Source organism: Hyperoodon ampullatus, assembly GCF_949752795.1.
Source record: "Hyperoodon ampullatus genome assembly, chromosome: X".
In the NCBI taxonomy this organism is placed as follows: Eukaryota; Metazoa; Chordata; class Mammalia; order Artiodactyla; family Ziphiidae; genus Hyperoodon; species Hyperoodon ampullatus.
In genome coordinates, this window is record NC_136913.1 from 45113376 (window position 1) to 45131492 (window position 18117).

The 18117-nt window shown below is 38.2% G+C and overlaps 1 protein-coding gene across 1 annotated transcript in view; it reads left to right on the forward strand.

The window, feature by feature from the left end:
* Positions 1-18117, forward strand: part of CCNB3 (cyclin B3) — a gene marked incomplete at its 5' end in the record, with an annotated part of 60800 nt that overhangs the window by 19317 nt on the left and 23366 nt on the right. The window contains 3 exon segments of the mRNA XM_079727923.1: positions 1328-4391; positions 5290-5385; positions 6754-6846. Coding sequence (XP_079584049.1) covers positions 1328-4391; positions 5290-5385; positions 6754-6846 — 3253 coding nt within the window.

Consider the following 18117-nt stretch of genomic DNA (forward strand, 5'->3'; position numbering starts at 1 on the left):
GCATGTAATTGTTCTAACAATGATTTGTTTTAAGTGTTTTTATGCATATCAATTGCTCAAATCTTTACAATAATTCTATAGAAGAGGTAATATTATGACCCTCATTTTACAGGTGAAAAAAGTGAAGCATAGAGCATTAACTTGCCCAAGGTCACCCACCCAGTAAATGGAGGAGCCAGGGTTTGGATCCAGGCAGTCTAGATTCAGAATGCATGCTCTATCATAACTAGCCTATCTGAAGACTACTTCTAAAAGTTCTCATCAGGAGGGACCTGGAACCTATCTGGTCAGATGGAACCTTTTGAGGCACTTCCTTTTCTTTTTTTAACAATTCAGTAATTTTTAAAAAAATTATATTTATAGAGTTGTATAGCCATCAGCACCATCTAATTTTAGAACTTTTTCAGCACTCCCCCAAAGAAACTCATACCTATAGTCCCTTCTCTTTCCCAGTCCCTTTCTACCCTCCTCCCTACCCCTTCCCAGCTTCAGGCAACCACCAACCTATTTTCTGTTACGGATATACCTCTATGGATATGTCTCCTCTGGATGTTTCATATAAAAGGAATCATATAATATCTAGTCTTTTGAAGGTACTTACTCTTGTTCAGGCTGATCGTATTTACCTTTAATTCTCTCCCTTTTCTTATTCTGATTTCTAGTCATCCAGATATTTGGTCACACCAGGTTAGTCACTCTGATTGGATATGCAGTCCTATTCAAAACAAAGCTTTGCATCTGACACATGTGAACAAATGTTTATGTTGGTCTTTTTTATTATCTCCACTAGGAAAGCATCTTGTGAATAATCTAGAGTGAAAGGAATATGGTTAGATACCATGAACAATAAGTACCAGCCCAACTTTCTCTTATAAGCCTTTTATAAGCCTCTCTCTTATAATCCTCTCTCATAAGCCTTCAAACAATATTAATTTCAACCTGAATTTTATCAGATGCCTAGTGCTGATAGACAAAGACAAATAAATGCAGCTAGTGAGGGAGACATATATAAGCCAATCACTCATACAATGTGGTATTATAATAAAAGCCTTTGTATATAAATAAAGCTAATATATATGAGAAAGCATAAATAACATGGATTTCAGGGGAAATTTTTTAGAAAAGTATGGGGGCCTAGGCCATAGAAACTATACCGTGTGCTACTTAGTTGATTTACTATGGTACCCATTGATTTTTACCCTCTAGTCTCTTGGGGTTGAAGCCCTTTCCACTTCCATACATTTAGTAAGTAGAGTGACAAAACGAGATGGTAGGTGAGGATTCTAGGAACTACATTCTTCTTACCCAGACATTGTTTCCTTTACAGGTGTAATAAGCTGAAACTCTCACCAGTAGTAGTCTCAACCACCATGGTACCAAATATTATAGATAAACCGCACATTCTGGAGATATCTACCAGCTCCAAGACACCCACTACTGAGGAGTCATCTCTTTTCAAAAAGCCATTCATTTTAAAAGAGGAACCCACTACTGAGGATACAATCCTCATCAAGAGGTCATTAAAGAAGAGCACAAATCAGGGAGAGGTGTCCCTCTTAGAGAAGCCACTATCCTTGCAGGAGGAGACTGACAGTGATGTTGTAGTGCCAGTGACTTTTGGGAAGAAGCATAAAACTGAGAAGGCAGCCATCAACAAGAGTACATTATCTTTAAAGAATATGTACACACATCAGGGGAAGCAGTCCTGCACGAGGGAGGAGTTGGCCTTGCAGAACATCAGTGTTGAAGAGGATTCTTTCTTTATGGAGCCCACGAACTTTAGGAAGAAGCCTAAAACTGAGGAGGCAACCACCACCAAGGAGCTGTTATCTTTAAAGAAAAAGTGTACCACTCAGGGGAAGATGTCCTATATGAAGAAGCCACTAGTATTGCAGAAGATCACCTCTGAAGAGAAGTCACTCGCTAAGGAGCTGTTGTCTTTTAAGAGAAAACCTACCACTGAGAAGGAGTGCCTTTTCCAGGAGCCATCTGCATTGCCAAAGAAGCACACCGCTGAACAAGAACTGTCCATCTTGAAGAAATCATTGGCCTTGCAGGAGAAGATCGACACTGAAGAGGACTCCGTCTTTAAGGAACCATTGGCTTTTAAGAAACAACCTACCACAGCGGAGACAACCCTCACCACAAGGCCATTATCTTTAAAGAAGAAGTGCACTACTCAGGGGAAGATAGCCCACTTGAAGAAGCCATTAGTATTTCAGAAGACCATCTCTGGAGAGAAGGCATTCATTAAAGAGTCATTGTCCTTTAAAAAGAAGCCTACTACTAAGGAGGAGTCCCTCTTCCAGGAGCTATCTGTGTCGCAAGAGAAGCACACCACTGGTGGGGAGGTTACCCTTTTGAAGAAGCCAGGGGCATTGCAGGAGAAAAAGGATGGTGAAGATGAATTTCTTATGGAGCCAATTTCCTTGAGGAAGAAGCATACTACTAAGGAGGCAACCCTTTCCAAGAAGTCATTACCTTTAAAGAAGAAGCGTACCACTTGGGGGAAGAGGTACCGCTTGAAGAAGCCACTAGTATTACAGGAGACCACCTCTGAAGAGAAGTCACTCATTAAGGATACGTTATCCCTTAAGAAGAAGCCTACCACTAAGGAGTCCCTTTTCCAAGAGCCATCAGCATTGCAGGAGAGGCACACCACTCAGGAGGAGGTGTCCATCTTGGAGAAGCCATTGGTCTCGCAAAAGACTCCAACTGAGGAGGAGTCCCTTTTAAGGGAGCCTTTGACTTTTAACAAGAAGCGTACCATTGAGGAGGCAACCTCCTCTAATAAGCTGTTATCTTTAAAGAAGAAGTGTACCAGTCAGGGTAAGATGTCCTGTTTGACCAAGCCACTAGTATCGCAGACCATTTCTGAAGAGAAGTCACTCATTAAGGATCCATTATCCTTTAAAAAAAAGCCTACCACTGAGGCGGAGTCCCCCTTGAAGAAACCATCTGCACTGCAAGAGAAGCACACCATTCAGGGGGATGTGGCCCTCTTGAAGAAGCTATGGCCATTGCAGGAGAATATAGACAGTAAAGATGAATTTCTTATGGAGCCAGTGTCATTTAGGAAGAAACATACCACAGATGTGGCAGTCTCTACCAAGGAGTCATTATCTTTAAAGAAGAAAAAGTGTACCACTCAAATGATGATGCCTATCTTCCAAGAACAGTTGGACTTGCAGAATATGATTGGTGAAGGTGAGGACTCCTCCTTTATGGAGCCAATGTCATTTAGGAAGAAGTCTTCAACTGATGAGGCAATTCTTACCAAGACACCGGTATCTTTAAAAAAGAGGCAAATCACTCAGGGGAAGACGTTCCTCTTAAAGAAGCCACTGGTCATAGAGAAGACTACCTCTGAAGAGGAATCACTCTTTAAGGAGCCGTTGCCCTTTAAAAAAAAGTCTACAACTGAAGAGGAGTTCCTCTTCCAGGATCCATCTGTACTGAAAGAGAGACACACCACTGTGCAAGAGGTGTCCTTCTCAAAGAAGCCATTGGCCTTGCAGGAGAATATCACCACTGAAGAAGAATCATATATTAAGGAGCCACTGACCTTGGAGGAGACGTCTACCACTGAGGAGGAATTCCCCTTTCAGGAGCTATTTTTATTGCATGTTAAACCTACCAACAAAGATGAGCCCCTCTGCAGGAAGTCTTTTGCCTTGCAGAAGAAGACTGATAACAAAGAGGACTCCTTGAAGGCACTGTTGGCTTTGCAGGACAAAAGCACCACTGAAGAGGAGTTTCTTTTCAAGAAACCATTGGTTCTGAAGGAAGAGCTCTCCCCTGAGGTGGCAGTGAGCATAGAGGGGCAATTATCTTTAAAGAAGAAGCCCACTGCTCAGGGGGAGGTGTTCCTCTTGAAAAAGCAGTTGGCTTTGCAAGAAAACATCACCAGTGAAGAGGAGTCCCTTATTAAGCAGCCACAGGCCTTGCAGGAGAAGCCCAGCATTGAGAAGGAAATCATCTTGAGGGAGTCCTTGGCCTTGCAGGAGAAGCCCACGAGTGAGAAAGAGACCCTCTTTGAGGAGGCCTTGGCCTTGCAGGAGAATCCCACAATTGAGGAGGAGGCTATCCTGAAGGAGCCCTTGGCCTTGCAGGAGAAGCCCAGCAGTGAGAAAGACTTGTCTTCCAAGGAGCCATTGGCCTTGCAAAAGAATCTCACTCACAAAGAAGACACGTTTCTCAAAGATTTCATCATCCTCCAAGTTGAAACCAGCCCACATGTGTCCACCATTGCCCCCGACTCTAGAACAGGCTTGTCCAGCACTGTCACCATGTCCAGTGTGGGCAAGTTCAGTACCACAAGCCAGTCCAGTACTTGTGAATCCAGTTCCAGTGAACCTTTCTCATCTCAGGACAAGAGATCAGAGAAGGAGGTATTCTGCTTTCTTTCTTATTAAATTAGATGAAGTGTTCTTTGTTGTCCTGGAGGTGGCTGCTAGCAAAGAGATTTTTTTTGCCTTCCTAAGCAATTGGTATTAAATCAAGTTGGCCTTGTAGAATCTCTTGACTTCGTGATTAGCATAGTGATGTACCTGAGCAATTAGAAAGTATTTATTCCAGGAATACCCCCAAGGGTCTGGAATACTGTGTGTGTGTAAATATATATATGTATGTGTGTGTGTGTGTGTGTGTGTGTGTGTGTATGTATGTATGTATATATACGCCTTTCAGTAGTGGTTAGACAATTTCTTTCAGGAAATTGCCTTTCTTAGTAATTGCAATCTGCATTACATTGGACCTTAGCTAAAGATGGGTTAAGTTCACAGAGGCATCTTCCAAGGAAGATGGTCTTTAAGTTGTAAATTGGAAGGACTAAGGGATGAGATTTGGCAAGCAGGAGAAGAAAGACCCCTCTTGTAGGCAGAACAACCTGGTTAAAGGTGTAGAAGGGAGGAAAAGGCTAACAAGAAGATGAACTGGGCCAGATCAAAGCACTGAGACATAACAAGGGACCTAAGAAGACAGGTGACATAATTTGAAAGAGTAAGACAAGAATGTCTTTCTTGGAGAATCTTGAGCTTACCTGTAAAAATAGTGTCTGGTTCTTAGGGCAGAGCAGGTGTGTACAGGAGGACTAAGCATTTCTTGGTTACTCAACAGTATGAGGATTACAGGGCCAAGGGGTGCTCTGTTATGGCCCAGGACATATAAGCCTTGAGGAACCTTAGGAGAAGATGACAGTGGGAAGAAAAGAGTCATTTTTTATGTACGTGTGCTAAGCTTTTCTTGGAATCTTTCTCTTAATATGTCTTTCTGGTGATTTCCAAGCAGATGACCCCACTGGAGGATATTGACAAGGACCACAGTGATCCAGTTTTCAACTCAATATATGCTAAGGATATCTTCAGTTACATGAAGGAGAGAGAGGTGTGTAGGTGGTGAGGGTAAAGGGCAATGATTTCCAGTTCTCATTTTCTCATCACACATCCTTCAATTGCAAGTTTAAAGGGGAGGTAATAATGATGATGAAAACAATAATAGCAGCAACTGACATCTACTGGTAGCATACTATGAGTTAAGTATTGTGCTAAGGGATTTATAAACATTATCTTGTTTAATTTTCCCAATAACTTCATGATGGTAGGTATTATTATCTCCTTTTCATAGTTGGGGGAAACTGCTCAGTCAACACAAATAGTATGTGGTAGATCTGGGATATGAACTAAAGTCTAATTACCTTGGAGACCATAAGCCTACACCTCTAATTGCTGAGGAGGTAATCTCAGACACAAAAATTGTCAAGCGGGCTCTTTCTGAGTGACTGCTCTTAGGGATCTTTTCCCTTCTCTATGCAAGTTTCTGGCATCATATGTAAAACCAGACCTTTTATTCCAGCTCTCCAGCCTGGTGAAATTTTCTTTCTCCTTTGAAATCTGCCAGTCTTTTTTACCACTAATATTCATCAATTCCAAATTTTCTTCTGTCTCTCAGTGGAACAGATGGGACCAAGGTTATCTACTAACTAGAATTTTAGCAGGCCATGCATAAGAGGAAGGATGAATATCTCATCTTCTCTCTAGAGACACAGCAATAGATTAACTGACTCCAGAGCCTGTACTTTTTCTAGTATACCTTGGAGGAAGCAAGAGATAATTTTACTATACTAAAAGTGCAGGCCTTAGCTCAGCAGTATTGGTTTCACTTGAGGATCTTATGGGAGATTGGGATTGACATATATACACTAATATGTATAAAATCAATAACTAATAAGAACGTGCTGTATAAAAAATAAATAGAATTAAATTTAAAAAAAGAAATGCAGAAACCTAGCCTCACCCCAGACCTTCTAAATTAGAATGTGAATTTTAAAGATCCCCAAGTATCTTTCACATATGCATGTTAAAGTTTGAGAAGGACTCCTCTACACAGCCTGGTATTGTGCTTTAGACTGAATTGCAAAGAAGGGGCAGAATCTCTTTGGTATTCATCTATAGTCATAGGTGTATTCCTGCCCATATTCCATATTCTCCTGGACTCCTCCATATCTACCCTGACACTTAAATATCATGTGTGTCCATTTCCTAAGGATAACAGAAACTTGTCTGGAAAAGGATACTTTTATCTGCCCCTATCTGATACCAGCTGAAAATAATGATTTAGAACCCTGAGGAAATTACTTATGTTAGGTTACAATTTTTTTTCTGAGATATTAGTTGCAAATATTTTTTCCCAAGTTACGATTTTTGAACTACAAGAAGAGTTTATTTGTTAACACTTCTTTCTTCTTGCTGCCAGGAAAAGTTCATACTTAAAAAATACATGACCAGGCAGAATGATATCAACAGTGACATGAGGGCCATTCTCGTGGACTGGTTGGTGGAGGTGCAGGTAAGCCTGACAACTGCTACCTTAAGGGGCTGCTATTCTCTTTATCAATTATTCATTCAGCATTGCCGGGTCCCAAACGTAGTAAAAATTTACTGGGTCTACAGAGCTGAATAAGCCATGATTCCTGCCCTCAGGGAGCTTATGACCTAGGGGACAAGATAAGACAAGCAGGCAGATAAGAACAATACAAAGTAGAATATACTAAGTACTATAAGAATGTTATTAATAAGACACTCGGAGAACCCAGTGGAAGGAGTGAGATTTCTAGAAAAGGCAATGATGGTGTGGCAGTTTAATCATTCTCAAAATCCTGTAAAAGTATATCTTGTGATTTGGATAGGGGTTAGTGACAAAGTCTCTCAAGCTTTGGATGGGATGGGTAATAGGAAGGACATTGTAGCCCCAAACAGGGCAGATGGCTGTTTGTTGAGGGTTGGATGTTGAGAGAATATTGTTATGAATACTTAATTATCACTTTATACTAACAAAGGACAGCCCAGAATAGTACCTGGACGTAGTGGGTGTCAATAAATATTTGTTGAATGAATGGAATTGAAAGGATTGCTGTGGAGTTTGCAAGGAAATATAAGGCATAGTATATGCCCAGCAGAGTCTAACTATATAATTGGGAAGAAAATGTAATATAGTTTAATATCCTTTAAGTACCAGAGTAATGGTTCAGGCTCACTTTGGAGTGACAGACCAGGGAAATGTGGTAGACATGGTATATTTGAACATCAGCAAAGCATGAAAATGTCATCTTATGGAAATGATGCAAAATAGTAAATTAGGTAAGAGTAGAATGTGAGTAAATATTAAATAAGTAAAATTGATCACAAAGACTGCTGATCATTACCAAGCAAGAAATAGACTTCTAGTAGACTGCCAGTGGACTTTGTTCTGATCAATATTTTTATAAGTGATGTAGATGAGAACAGGGAAGATTATCTCATCAAATTCACAGATGGCATGAAACTGGGAGTAAGGATAGGAAATAAATGGATAACAGATAAAATATCTCTAGCAGCAGGAATGATGAACTGAATCTTTTTTTTAAAAAAGCTGTTATTATTTTATTGCACAAAATTCACAATTATTATAGCAAAGTAAGAAATTATAATTACTTATGATCCCATAACCTACAAACAGTGTTAACATTTGTGTGTTTATTATCCCCCGCTTTTTTTTTTTACATCTTTATTGGAGTATAATTGCTTTACATTGTTGTGTTAGTTGCTGCTGTAAAACAAAGTGAATCAGCTATATGTATACATATATCCCCATATGCCCTCCCTTTTGCATCTCCCTCCCACGCTCCCTATCCCACCCCTCTAGGTGGTCACGAAACATCGAGCTGATCTCCCTGTGTGATGCAGCTGCTTCCCACTAGTTATCTGTTTTACATTTGGTAGTGTATATATGTCAGTGCCACTCTCTCACTTCGTCTCAGCTTACCCTTCCCCCTCCCCGTGTCAAGTCCATTCTTTATGTCTGCATCTTTATTCCTGTCCTAGCCCTAGGTTCTTCAGAACCATTTTTTTTTTAAGATTCCATATATATGTGTTAGCATATGGTATTTGTTTTTCTCTTTTTGACCTTTGTAACATTTTGAGATTGACTTTTATCACTCACCATAATTCCCTTGAGATCTGTCCAAGTTGTGTGTATCAATAGTTCATTCCTTTTTATTGCTGAGTAGTATTCCATGGTATGGATGTATCAAGGTTTGTTTAACCCCTCACCCATTGAAGGTCATTTGGGTTGTTTCCAGTTTCTGAGACTGTGAAAAGAACATCTATAAACATTAATTTAAAGCGTTTTATGTGAATATAAGTTTTCATTCCTAACATCAATACCCAGGAGTGGGATTGCTGTGTCATATGATAAACGTATGTTTAACTTAATGAGAAAGTGCTACAGAGTGACTGTATCATCTTGCACTCTCACCTGCAATATATGAGAGTTCTAGCTGCTCTGCATTCCTGGTCAGCACTGGGTACTGTTTTTTTTTTTTTTTAAACTTTAGCCATATAGATGTGTAGAGGAATCTCACCATAGTTCTAATTTGCATTTGCCAATGATGTTGAACATCATACTTGTCATCTGTATATCCTCTTTGATGAAGTGTCTGTGTCTTTTGCCCAGTTTTAAATTGGGTAGTTTATTTTCTGTGTCAAGTTATGAGAGTTCTTTACATGTTCTGGATACAAATCCTTTGTTGGATGTGTGATTTACAAACATATCCTACCAGTCTGTAGTCTTTTGATTCTTTTATCTGTGTCTTTCACAGAGCAAAAATTTCTAATTTTGATAGTCCAGTTTTTCAATGTTTTCTTTATGGATTGCAATTTTTGTGTCATGTCTAAGAACTCTGCTTAAACCTAGGTCATGAATATTTTCTCCCGTATTTTATCTAAAAGTTTTATAGCTTTAACATTAAATCTATAATCCATTTTGAGTTAATTTTTGTATAAGGTATGCAGGTTTTGAAGTCAAGTTTCATTGTTTTGCATATGGATGTCTAATTGTTCTAATACCATTTGTGGAAAAATATACTTTCTCCACTAAATTGCTTTTGCACCTTTGCCAAAAATCTGTTTGCCTTATTTGTGTGGGTCTATTTCTATACTTTTTTTTAATATTCTGTTTCATTGATCTGTGTCTATCCCTTTGCCAGTATCACAGCCTTTATTTCTGTAGTTTTATAGTAAGTCTTAAAACGAGGTAACATGATGCTTCCAACTCTATTCTGTCTTTTTTTTTCAAAATTGTTTTAGCTATTCTAGTGTCTTAGCCTTTCTAGACAAATTTTAGAATCAGTTTGTCTATATCTACTAAAAAATCCTGCTGAGGGTTTGATTGGAATTGAATTACATCTTGTGCAGAAAAGAGTTAACATAACAGGCATGATGCTGCTAGCCTTAGAAAGGCCTGTTTGCAAGGTTGCCCTTTGGCTGGCATCTGGGAACTTGATTGGTAAGCAGTTCCCTACACTGCTGTAAAATTCTCCCCTAATGATAACTGTGCCTAAACTCTTTGTGCAAACAATATGGTTTATTCTGAACACCTGCTTTCCTTCTGCGAGTCTGGAATTTTGGTCCATGTTAGGCAGAGTGTTTATGTGACCAGCTCCCAGTAAAATGTTAGGCACTGAGTCATTAATGAGCTTCCCTGTTACACAACACTTTACACGTATTGTTCCATCTTATTGCTGGAGGAATTAACTTCATCCTGAGAGACTCTGCAGGAATAGGACTCTTGGAAGCTTGCTTCTGGTTTTCACCAATTTTTGCCCATGCTCCTTTTCTCTTTGCTTTGTATCTTTTGCTATAATAACTCATAGCCATGAGTGTGACTATGTGCTGAGTCCTGTGAGTCATCCTAGGAATCATTGTACCTGGGAGTGGTCTTGGGGACCCCCAATACACATCTATAGGTGAATTTGAATAGAATCAACATTTTTTTCTGTGTTGAATCTTGCAACCCATGAACCATGAATGTAGTATGTCTCTCATGTATTTAGATTTTCTTTGATTTTTTATAAAGAACCATACAGATCCTGTACATGTTTTGTTAGATTTATACCCAAATATTTTCTTTTTTTGTAGCTATTGTAAATGGTATTTAAACATTTTTTTTGGTTTCCATTTGTACGGCGCCAATATGAAATATTGATATTTGTGTGTTGACCTTGTATTCTATGATCTTGCTAAAACTCACTTATTAAATCTTAGGAGTTCTTTTTTTGGTAGATTTCTTGAAGTTATCTACATAGACAATTATGTCATTTACAAATGGAGACAGTTTGATCCATTTCTAGTCTGTATACATTTAACTTCATTTTTGTGTTTTATTGCACTGTGCAGGACTTCATTATGATGTTGATAGGATCAGTAAGAGTGGACAGCCTTGCCTTGTCCCTGATCTTCGGAATAAAGCAGTTAATCTTTCACCATTAGTATGATCTTAACTGTAGAGTTTTTGCCGCTACCTTTGATCAGGTTGAGAAATTTACTTTCCATTCTTAGTTTGGTGATATATATTTATCATGACAATGTTAAATTTGTCAAATGCTTTTTTCCTGCATCTATTGATTTATTTTTTTGGCTTTAGCCTATTGATGTGGTGGATTATATTGATTTTTAAATATTGAAGCAGGCTCATATTCCTGGGATAAACTCCACTTGGTTCTGGCGTATTATTCTTATATATTGCAAATCTTATATGCTAATATTTTGTTGAGGATTTTTGCATCTGTGTTTATGATGGATGTTGGTCTGTAGTGTTCTTTTTGTTTTGTTTTTTGTTTTTGTGGTACGTGGGCCTCTCACTGTTGTGGCCTCTCCCGCTGTGGAGCACAGGCTCCGGACGCGCACGGGCCCAGCCGCTCCGTGGCATGTGGGACCCTCCCAGACCGGGGCACGAGCCCGTGTCCCCTGCATCGGCAGGCGGACTCTCAACCACTGCGCCACCAGGGAAGCCCTGTAGTGTTCTTTTTAAAAATATTTTTGTACTGTCTTTTTCTGGTTCTTTAGTTCTTTCTGGAAGAACTAAAGAGCAAACAATGATGAACAACAAAATAAATGAAATTAAAAATTCTCTAGAAGGGATCAATAGCAGAATAACTGAGGCAGAAGAACGGATAAGTGACCTGGAAGATAAAATAGAGGAAATAACTACAGCAGAGCAGAATAAAGAAAAAAGAATGAAAAGAATTGAGGACAATCTCAGAGACCTCTGGGACAACATTAAATGCACCAACATTTGAATTATAGGGGTCCCAGAAGAAGAAGAGAAAAAAGAAAGGGACGGAGAAAATATTTGAAGAGATTATAGTTGAAAACTTCCCTAACATGGGAAAAGAAATAGTCAATCATGTCTACGAAGTGCAGAGAATCCCATACAGGATAAATCCAAGCAGAGACATGCCAAGACACATATTAATAAAACTATCAAAAATTATATACAAAATAAAAATATTAAAAGCAGCAAGGGAAGAGCAAAAAATAATATACAAGGGAATCCCCATAAGGTTAACAGTTGATCTTTCAGCAGAAACTCTGCAAGCCAGAAGGGAGTGGCAGGACACATTTAAAGTGATGAAAGGGAAAAACCTACAACCAAGATTACTCTACCCAGCAAGGATTTCATTCAGATTCGACAGAGAAATTAACACCTTTACAGACAAGCAAAAGCTAAGAGAATTCAGCACCACCAAACCAGCTTTACAACAAATACTAAAGGAACTTCTCTAGGCAGGACACAGAAGAGAAGGAGAAGACCTACAAGAACAAACCTGAAACAATTAAGAAAACAGTAATAGGAACATACATATTGATAACTACCTTAAAGGTAAATGGATTAAATGCTCCCACCAAAAGACATAGACTGCTGGAATGCATACAAAAGCAAGATCCCTATATAGGCTGTCTACAAGAGACCCACTTCAGACCTAGGGAGAGATACACACTGAAAGTGAGGGGATGGAAAAAGATATTCCATGCAAATGGAAATCAAAAGAAAGCTGGAGTAGCAATTCTCATATCAGACAAAATAGACTTTATTATTATTTTTTTCATTTATTTTTTATTTTTATTTTTCTTCACTTGACTCTTATGGCAAGTATTTTTTTTATTAGTTTCTGCTTTATAACAAAGTGAGTCAGTCATACATATACATCTGTTCCCACATCCCTTCCCTCTTGCGTCTCCCTCCCTCCCACCCTCCCTATCCCACCCCTCCAGGCGGTCACAAAGCACCGAACTGATCTCCCTGTGCTATGCGGCTGCTTCCCACTAGCTATCTACCTTACGTTTGGTAGTGTATGTATGTCCATGCCTCTTTCCCGTTTGTCACAGCTTACCCTTCCCCCTCCCCATATCCTCAAGTCCATTCTCTAGTAGGTCTGTGTCTTTATTCCTGTCTTACCCCTGGGTCCTACATGACATTTTTTTCTTAAATTCCATATATATGTGTGAGCATACTGTATTTGTCTTTCTCTTTCTGACCTACTTCACTGTGTATGACAGACTCTAGGTCCATCCACCTCACTACAAATAACTCAACTTCGTTTCTTTTTATGGCTGAGTAATATTCCATTGTATATATGTACCACATCTTCTTTATCCATTCATCCGATGATGGACACTTAGGTTGTTTCCATCTCCTGGCTATTGTAAATAGTGCTGCAATGAACATTTTGGTACATGACTCTTTGAATTATGGTTTTTTCAGGGTGTATGCCCAGTAGTGGAATCGCTGGGTCATATGGTAGTTCTATTTGTAGTTTTTAAAGGAACCTCCATACTGTTCTCCATAGTGGCTGTACCAATTCACATTTCCACCAGCAGTGCAAGAGTGTTCCCTTTTTTCCACACCCTTTCCAGCATTTATTGTTTCTAGATTTTTTGACGATGGCCATTCTGACTGGTGTAAGATCATATCTCATTGTAGTTTTGATTCGCACTTCTCCAACGATCAGTGATGTTGAGCATTCTTTCATGTGTTTGTTGGCAGTCTGTATATCTTCTTTGGATAAATGTCTATTTAGGTCTTCAGCCCATTTTTGGATTGGGTTGTTTGTTTTTTTGATATTGAGCTGCATGAGCTGCTTGTAAATTTTGGAAATTAATCCTTTGTCAGTTGCTTCATTTGCAAATATTTTCTCCCATTCTGAGGGTTCTCTTTTGGTCTTGTTTATGGTTTCCTTTGCTGTGCAAAAGCCTTTAAGTTTCACTAGGTCCCATTTCTTTTTTTTGTTTGTTTTTATTTCCATTTCTCTAGGAGGTGGGTCAAATAAGATCTTGCTGTGATTTATGCCATAGAGTGTTCTGCCTATGTTTTCCTCTATGAGTTTGATGGTGTCTGGCCTTACATTTAGGTATTTAATCCATTTTGAGTTTATTTTTGTGTATGGTGTTAGGGAGTGTTCTAATTTCATACTTTTACATGTCCCTGTCCAGTTTTCCCAGCACCATTTATTGAAGAGGCTGTCTTTTCTCCACTGTGTATTCTTGCCTCCTTTATCAAAGATAATGTGACCTTATGTACGTGGGTTTATCTCTGGGCTTTCTGTCCTGTTGCATTGATCTATATTTCTGTTTTTGTGCCAGTACCATACTGTCTTGATTACTGTAGCTTTGTAGTATAGTCTGAAGTCAGGGAGCTGATTCCTCCAGCTCCATTTTTCATTCTCAAGATTGCTTTGGCTATTCAGGGTCTTTTGTGTTTCCATACAAATTGTGAAATTTTTTTGTTGTAGTTCTGTGAAAAATACCAGTGGTAGTTTGATAGGGTTTGCATTAAATCTGTAGATTGCTTTGGGTAGTAGAGTCATTTTCACAATGTTGATTCTTCCAATCCAAGGACATAGTATATCTATCCATCTATTTGTATCATCTTTAATTTCTTTCATCAGTGCCTTATAATTTTCTGCATACAGGTCTTTTGTCTCCTTAGGTAGGTATATTCCTAGCTATTTTATTCTTTTTGTTGCAGTGGTAAATGGGAATGTTTTCATAATATCACTTTCAGATTTTTCATCATTAGTGTATAGGAATGCCAGAGACTTCTGTGCATTAATTTTGTGTCCTGCTACTTTACCAAATTCCTTGATTAGCTCTAGTAGTTTTCTGGTAGCATCTTTAGGATTCTCTATGTATAGTATCATGTCGTCTGCAAACAGTGACAGCTTTAATTTCTTCTTTTCCACTTTGGATTCCTTTTATTTCCTTTTCTTCTCTGATTGCTGTGGCTAAAACTTCCAAAAATATGTTGAATAAGAGTGGGGAGAGTGGGCAACCTTGTCTGCTTCCTGATATTACTGGAAATGGTTTCAGTTTTTCACCATTGAAGGTGATGTTATCTGTGGGTTTGTCATATATGGCCTTTATTATGTTGAGGAAAGTTCCCTCTTTGCCTAGTTTCTGCAGGGTTTTTATCATAAATGGGTGTTGAATTTTGTCGAAAGCTTTCTCTGCATCTATTGAGATGATCATATGGTTTTTCTCCTTCAATTTGTTAATATGGTGTATCACGTTGATTGATTTGCGTATATTGAAGAATCCTTGCATTCCTGGAATAAACCCCACTTGATCATGGTGTATGATCCTTTTAATGTGCTGTTGGATTCTGTTTGCTAGTATTTTGTTGAGGATTTTTGCATCTATGTTCATCAGTGATATTGGTCTGTAGTTTTATTTCTCTGTGACATCTTTCTCTTGTTTTGGTATCAGGGTGATGGTGGCCTCGTAGAATGAGTTTGGGAGTGTTCCTCCCTCTGCTATATCTTGGAAGAATTTGAGAAGGATAGGAGTTAGCTCTTCTCTAAATATTTGATAGAATTCGCTTGTGAAGCTATCTGGTCCTGGGCTTTTGTTTGATGGAAGATTTTTAATCATAGTTTCAATTCCAGTGCTTGTGTTTGGTCTGTTCATATTTTCTATTTCTTCCTTGTTTAATCTCAGCAGGTTTTGCATTTGTATTTGTCCATTTCTTCCAGGTTGTCCATTTTATTGGTATAGAGTTGCTTGTAGTTATCTCTCATGATCTTTTTTATTTCTGCAGTGTCAGTTGTTACTTCTCCTTTTTCATTTCTAATTCTATTGATTTGAGTCTTCTCCCTTTTTTCCTTGATGAGTCCGCCTAATGGTTTATCCATTTTGTTTATCTTCTCAAAGAACCATGTTTTAGTTTTATTGATCTTTGCTTTCATTTCTTTCATTTCTTTTTCATTTACTTCTTATCTGATCTTTATGATTTCTTTCCTTCTGCTAACTTTGGGGGGTTTTTTGTTATTCTTTCTCTAATTGCTTTAGGTGTAAGGTTAGGTTGTTTATTTGAGATGTTTCTTGTTTCTTGAGGTAGGATTGCATTGCTATATACTTCCCTCTTAGGACTGCTTTTGCTGCATCCCATAGGTTTTGGGTCATCGTGTTCTCATTGTCATTTGTTTCTAGGTTTTTTTTTTTATTTCCTCTTTGATTTCTTCAGTGATCACTTGGTTATTAAGTAGTGTATTGTTTAGCCTCCATGTGTTTGTATTTTTTACAGATCTTTTCCTATAATTGATATCTAATCTCATAGTGTTGTGGTCGGAGAAGTTCGTTGATACAATTTCAATTTTCTTAAATTTACCAAGGCTTGACTTGTGACCCAAGATATGATCTCTCCTGTAGAATGTTCCATGAGCACTTGAGAAGAATGTGTAGTCTGTTGTTTTTGGATGGAATGTCCTATAAATATCAGTTAAGTCCGTCTTGTTTAACGTATCATTTAAAGCTTTTGTTTCCTTATTTATTTTCATTTTGGGTGATCTGTCCATTGGTGAAAGTGGGGTGTTGAAGTCCCCTACTATGATTGTGTTACTGTCAATTTCCCCTTTTATGGCTGTTAGCAGTTGCCTTATATATTGAGGTGCTCCTATGTTGGGTGCATATATATTTATAATTGTTATATCTTCTTCTTGATTTGATCCCTTGATGATTATGCAGTGTCCTTCCTTGTCTCTTGTAACATTCTTTATTTTAAAGTCTGTTTTATCTGATATGAGTATAGCTACTGCAGGTTTCTTTTGATTTCCATTTGCATGGAATATCTTTTTCCACCCCCTCACTTTCAGTCTGTATGTGTCCCTAGGTCTGAAGTGGGTCTCTTGTAGACAGCATATATATGGGTCTTTTTTTTTTGTGTCCATTCAGCAAGCCTGTGTCTTTTGGTTGGAGCATTTAATCCATTCACGTTTAAGGTAGTTATCGATATGTATGTTCCTATTACCATTTTGTTAATTGTTTTGGGTTTTTTTTGGTAGGTCCTTTACTTCTCTTGTGTTTCCCACTTAGATAAGTTCCTTTAGCATTTGTTGTAGAGCTGGTTTGGTGGTGCTGAATTGTCTGAGCTTTTGCTTGTCTGTAAAGCTTTTGATTTCTCCATCGAATCTGAATGAGCTCCTTGCCAGGTATTGTAATCTTGGTTGTAGGTTCTTCTCTTGCATTACTTTAAGTATATCATGCCACTCCCTTTTGGCTTGTAGAGTTTCTCCCGAGAAATTAGCTGTTAACCTTATGGGAGTTCCCTTGTATGTTATTTGTTGTTTTTCCCTTGCTGCTTTCAGTAATTTTTCTTTGCCTTTAATTTTTGCCAGTTTGATTAATATGTGTCTTGGCGTGTTTCTCCTTGGGTTTATCCTGTATGGGACTTGCTGTGCTTACTGGACTTGGATGGCTATTTCCTTTCCCATGTTAGGGAAGTTTTTGACTATAATCTCTTCAAATATTTTTTCCAGTCCTTTCTCTGTCTCTTCTCCTTCTGGGACCCCTATAATGCGAATGTTGTTGGGTTTAATTTTGTCCCAGATGTCTCTTAAGCTGTCTTCATTTCTTTTCATTCTTTTTTCTTAAGTCTGTTCTGCAGCAGTGAATTCCACCATTCTGTCTTCCAGGTCACTTATCCGTTCTTCTGCCTCAGTTATTCTGCTATTGATTCCTTCTAGTGTTGTTTTCATTTCAGTTATCATATTGTTTATCTCTGTTTGTTTGTTCTTTAATTCTTCTAGGTCTTTGTTAAACATTTCTTGCATGTTCTTGGTCTTTGCCTCCAGTCTTTTTCCAAAGTCCTCGATCATCTTCACTATCATTATTCTGAATTCTTTTTCTGGAAGGTTGCCTATCTCCCCTTCATTTAGTTGTTTTTCTGGGGTTTTATCTTTTTCCTTCATCTGGTACATAGCCCTCTGCCTTTTCATCTTGTCTCTGTTTCTGTGGATGTGGTTTTTCTTCCCCAGGCTGCTGGACTGTAGTTCTTCTTGCTTCTACTGTCTGCCCTCTGGCGGATGAGTCTTCTTTTCTAATATAAGCATTTAATGCTATAATTTTCTCCCTAAGCACTGCTTTAACAACTTTAATTATTTAGAAGTGCATTGTTTAATTTCTAACTGTTTGGAGATTTCACTATTATTTTTGTTATTGATTTCTAGTTTAATTCCACTGTGGTCAAAGAAAACACTTTGTATGATTTTAATTCTTCAAAAAAATTTTAGGTTTATTCACTCAGGATATTGTCTGTCTTGGTGACATGTTCACTTGAGAAGAATGTGTATTCTGCTGCTGTTGGATGGAGTGAGTGTTCTATAAAATGTCAGATTCAGTTGGTTCATGTTGTTAATTTCATTATTATTTTTGCTCATTTTCTGTGCACTAATTCTGTTACTGAGAGAAGTGTACTGAAGTTTTCAACTATAATTATAAATTTTTCTATTTCTCTTTTCAATTTTGG